The sequence below is a fragment of the Octodon degus genome, unplaced genomic scaffold (assembly GCF_000260255.1).
Source record: "Octodon degus isolate 3935 unplaced genomic scaffold, OctDeg1.0 scaffold00123, whole genome shotgun sequence".
NCBI lineage: Eukaryota > Metazoa > Chordata > Mammalia > Rodentia > Octodontidae > Octodon > Octodon degus.
Genome location: NW_004524699.1, coordinates 6,576,559 through 6,580,494, shown reverse-complemented (window position 1 = coordinate 6,580,494; position 3,936 = coordinate 6,576,559). Strand labels below are relative to the sequence as shown.

Here is a 3,936-nt window from a genome sequence, read left to right as displayed (position 1 = left end):
TTCGGAGGTCTCTGCGTCCCTCAGCATGCACAGAGGAGCCCCTTCCTTCATTGTGCGAGGCCTGCTGGGCTCTGGCTCCTCGTTTCCTGGGCTCTGCCTGGCTGGGGCCTGTGATACCCGGAGCCTCTGAGGCAGGACCTGGTGTGAGCTGGACCCGGCCAGGGACCTCATGGCCAGCACATCCTCTACTGCGCTGTGCCTGCAAGCTTTGGGCAGGAGAGGCCCGGAATGGTAGCTGGCAGCCCAAGGTCCTTGTCCCAGCTGAATCACGTGTGCAGCTGGGTATCCCCCTTCCCTCCTCGGTTGTCTGTGCCCATGGTTCTGGACGTGGGGTGGGGAGCCCCAGCCTAGCTTCTGGGCCCTCTGGGGCCCGCTGCAGGCACTAAGATGGAGGGCAGAGGCTTAGAGGTGGGCAGCGCTGCTCTCAGACCCCACTTCCACCATGTGTCTGACTCAAGACTTCAGGCCCCTCATCTGTGGGAAGGGCAGCTGCCAGGACAGTGCTGGGGGTCACCTGAGACTCGGTGGTGGGCCAAAGAATGGTCTTGTGCCACCAGAGGCTGCAAGGCCCAGGTGCAGGGTGTGCTGACGGGGTACAGCAGTCACTGTGAGCACGGGTGGCCCCTGTAGCTGACAGGCTTCCCACGGGAAAGGCGGAGCCCAGTGGTGAGCGAGGACTTGAGTACCTCCTGCCGGGCCCTCTGGACCCTCCGTCCCACACTCCTGCTGCAAGGAATTAAGGTTCCAGCAGATGGGCTTCTGGGGTGCTGATGCAAATGGCAGGAAGAGAGAGTGGTACAGTTTTAGGGGAGCCCCACACCCAGCATACTGCAAGGGTGAGAGCAAGTTTGTGCTGGCCTGGCACAGAGGTTCTGCAGCAAAGGCTGCATGAGCAAGAGGGCCCGCTGTGTCTCCCCCACCCTCCTCCTGAGGGACTTGGACCCCTCTGGGGGCGTTTGAGGCCTTAGCCATTCCCTCCTCTTCTGCCTTTTGTTGGCTCCTGGGCAAGGAGACTGAGCAGCTGGGCTGTGAGCCCCTACAGACCCCCTTTTCACTACCCCTGCAGTCTGTTTTACTTCCCTCCCTCCTAGCACCCCCTAAGCCCCTGCCACCCTATTCCAGCCTTGGGGCCCTGTGGGAGAGCTCGGTCTGGAACTGGTTAGCTCTGGAGAAAACAAGCCACGGAAACGCCGCCCACTCTTCCCAGAGCCAGACAGAGGAAAAGAGCGGGCCTCGGCCTGAAGCCACAGTGGGCTCTGGGCACAGCAGCAGTGTGGCAAACAGACCTCACAAGGCGTGAAAGCCCCACGCCCTTCACGTTGCACCCCAAAAGGACCCACTAGCATTGGGTCACCCAGGCTGGAGCGAGTCCTGGGCCAGGGCCCTGTGCCACCTTCGTGTCTTCCCCTTGTTGACAGCTTACTGGGGGCCTGGAGTCGCCCCAGGATGCACTTGGGGAAGTAAAGGCTGGACCTTAAGCCCAACTGCCTCCAGAGCCTCGCCCCAGCCTTGATGAACCCAACACGGGGGTGGGGGTGGCCCTGTCCATGGCCCCACCTGCCACAGGGCCTCAGAATTTGCTGGTGGCTGCAGTGAAGGACAGGCCATCTGGGAACACGGCCTGCCTTGTGACAGTCATGGTTCCCTCTCCTGGAGCCAGTGGGCTCACCCCCCTGCCCACTCCCCACAAGCCAGGACAAAGCCCAGTTCCCAGCGCAGTGGCCCAGTAAACAAGACTTGACCTGGGGCCAGGGCTTTTGAGCGCCGCACAGTGTCCCGTGCTTGCTCTCGAGACACTTTGTCCCTTTGCTATTCACAGTGTCATTTCTGGGAAGGCAGCGGCTGGTTTTGCATTTGCAGTGGGCCTGCTTGCCTGACTGAGGGCGAAGCTGAACATCTTGGGCCCGAGGACAGCATGGAGCCCTCCACTTCATCCCAAGCCCAGGCCCCACTTGCCCTGCTCTGCTCTCCCAGATAGCCCTCTGTCCACTGCCCGGGGGGTAGGTGTCCTTAGCTCCTGTCCCTGTCCACACAGGGCCCAGGGCTGTTAGGCAGGCACCAGGAGAGCCTGAGGCAGTTTAACCACTCAGGGCCAGACCCTGTGACCGTCCTCCCGGGCCCCTTCTCAACACCCGGATGTGGATGCCTCTTGTCTTAGGGCCTTCCTAAGCCTTGTTTTCTTCCCTTGAGGCCCAGAGAAGGGCAGACATCTGTCAGAGTCACAAGTGGTGGTGGTCCCTGGACTGAGACCACTGTCTTTGCTGGTACCCCTGCAAAGTAATTTCTGAGCATCCGGTAAGCCACCAGCCAGGAGTGGTTTCTAGAAAGAAACCCAGAGGAAGTCATTAAATACCACGAAGGAGCCTGGAGAGAGCTAATCCTGGATTAGGTGGGGACACCAGGGCAGAGTCCTGGCCCTCATCCAGGAGCACAGATAGGGTTAGACCGGAGGGGAGGGTGAGCTTGGGGGTGGAGTCCTGCCAGACCCTGCCGGGCACAGGAGGGTTAAGTGTTCCTGAGACTTCCGGGTTCAGGCCCCTCCCCTCCAGAACTTTCTCCACTGCACCCTGACCCCAGCCTGCCACTGCCCAACAACCCCATGGCCTGCCTGAGCCCCTCGCAGCTCCAGAAGGTAGGGCCCTGGGACGGTGCCTGGGAGGGGCACTTAGCATGTGGGAGTTCTCCACGAGCCCCCAGAACTCAACACCCACCGTGCCATTTCTCAGAAGAAGAAACCAGCCTTTCTGGGTTCCTCTGCTGCAAGCCTTCGCTTCTGCACACCCAGCCCCAGGTGTCCTGGTCACAGCACACGTGGGACATGGGACGGCTGGGAACTGGAGGGGTGTGTGTGTGTGTGTGTGTGTGTGTACACCACTGAAGCCAGGATAATGTGTTAAGACTAGCCTTGGCCAGGAAGCCTGGGGAGGGAGAGTGGCCGAGGGGAACTCACCCTCCCGCAGACAATTGCAGATCCAGATGAGAAAGGCTTGTTGGGTATGTGGTGTTACACACTGATCCCAGCTCTCTGGAAGGGCGAGGCAGGGGATTGAAAGTTCAAGCCCAGCCTGGGTCACTTAGCAAGTTACTGTCTCAAAAAAAAAAAAAAAAAAGTTGGGAATGTAGCTCAGTGCAAAGGCCCTGGGTTTAATCCCCAAAATCTTTTTAAAAAAACAAACAAAACCCCCTAACACATGAAAATGAGAAGCGCTGCCTTTCGGTCCCTGTGGCAGCCAGGGAGTCAGAGAAGAGCCCTCTGCCGCTGTCTGCACGAAGCCAGCCTTCCGCCTCTCCCGGTGGTACACTGTCTCCATGGCTTCTGCAGTTGTGTTCTTGGGCTCTGCAGTACCAAACAAGGGCCGCGCACATGGGAGGCGTGCGTGCTAGCACCGGCCAGCTCACCAGCCCTCGGAGGGGTGTTATCAGCTGTATGTCCCAGACAGAGAAAACACACTTCATGGAGTGAGTCCCCCGAATACGCCGATCCAGGAAGCTTGGCTCCTCCATTGCCTTATCTTTTTATTTTTAATTTTTCCCTTTCTTTGCAGTGCTGGAGGTTGAGCCCAGTTCCTGTATATGCTAGGCAAGTGCTCAGCCACCACGCTGTGCCCTCAAACCTCTATTTCCTTAGTTATTTTTTTCCAATACTGGGATAGGATCTTTCGGAGTTACCTGGGTTGGGCTCAGACTTGCCATGCTCCCGCTTCAGCCACCACGTTGGCTATTCCTTTTCTTCTTTTTTGGTGCTGGGAGTTGAACTCAGGACCTTGCATGACTATTATGTGCTGTGCCCCTGAGCTATACCACTGGCCCTCCCTAATCGTAAATCCTCTCAGCACTTTGGGAGGCTGAGGCAGGAAGATAGCAAATTTGAGCTCAGGCTAGGCAGTTTAGCAAGATCTTGTCTGGAGATTAAAGGAAAAAAAAAAAAAAAAAAAA

The 3,936-nt window shown here is 58.1% G+C and overlaps 1 protein-coding gene across 1 annotated transcript in view; it reads left to right on the top strand.

Annotated features, from left to right (window-relative positions):
• The first annotated feature begins 2,521 nt into the window (after window positions 1-2,521).
• Phyhd1 (phytanoyl-CoA dioxygenase domain containing 1) overlaps window positions 2,522-3,936 on the top strand; it is a 12,635-nt gene continuing 11,220 nt past the window's right edge. The window contains exon 1 of the mRNA XM_023700254.1: window positions 2,522-2,632. Coding sequence (XP_023556022.1) covers window positions 2,600-2,632 — 33 coding nt within the window. The 5' untranslated portion in view covers window positions 2,522-2,599. The remainder of the gene's footprint in view (window positions 2,633-3,936) is intronic.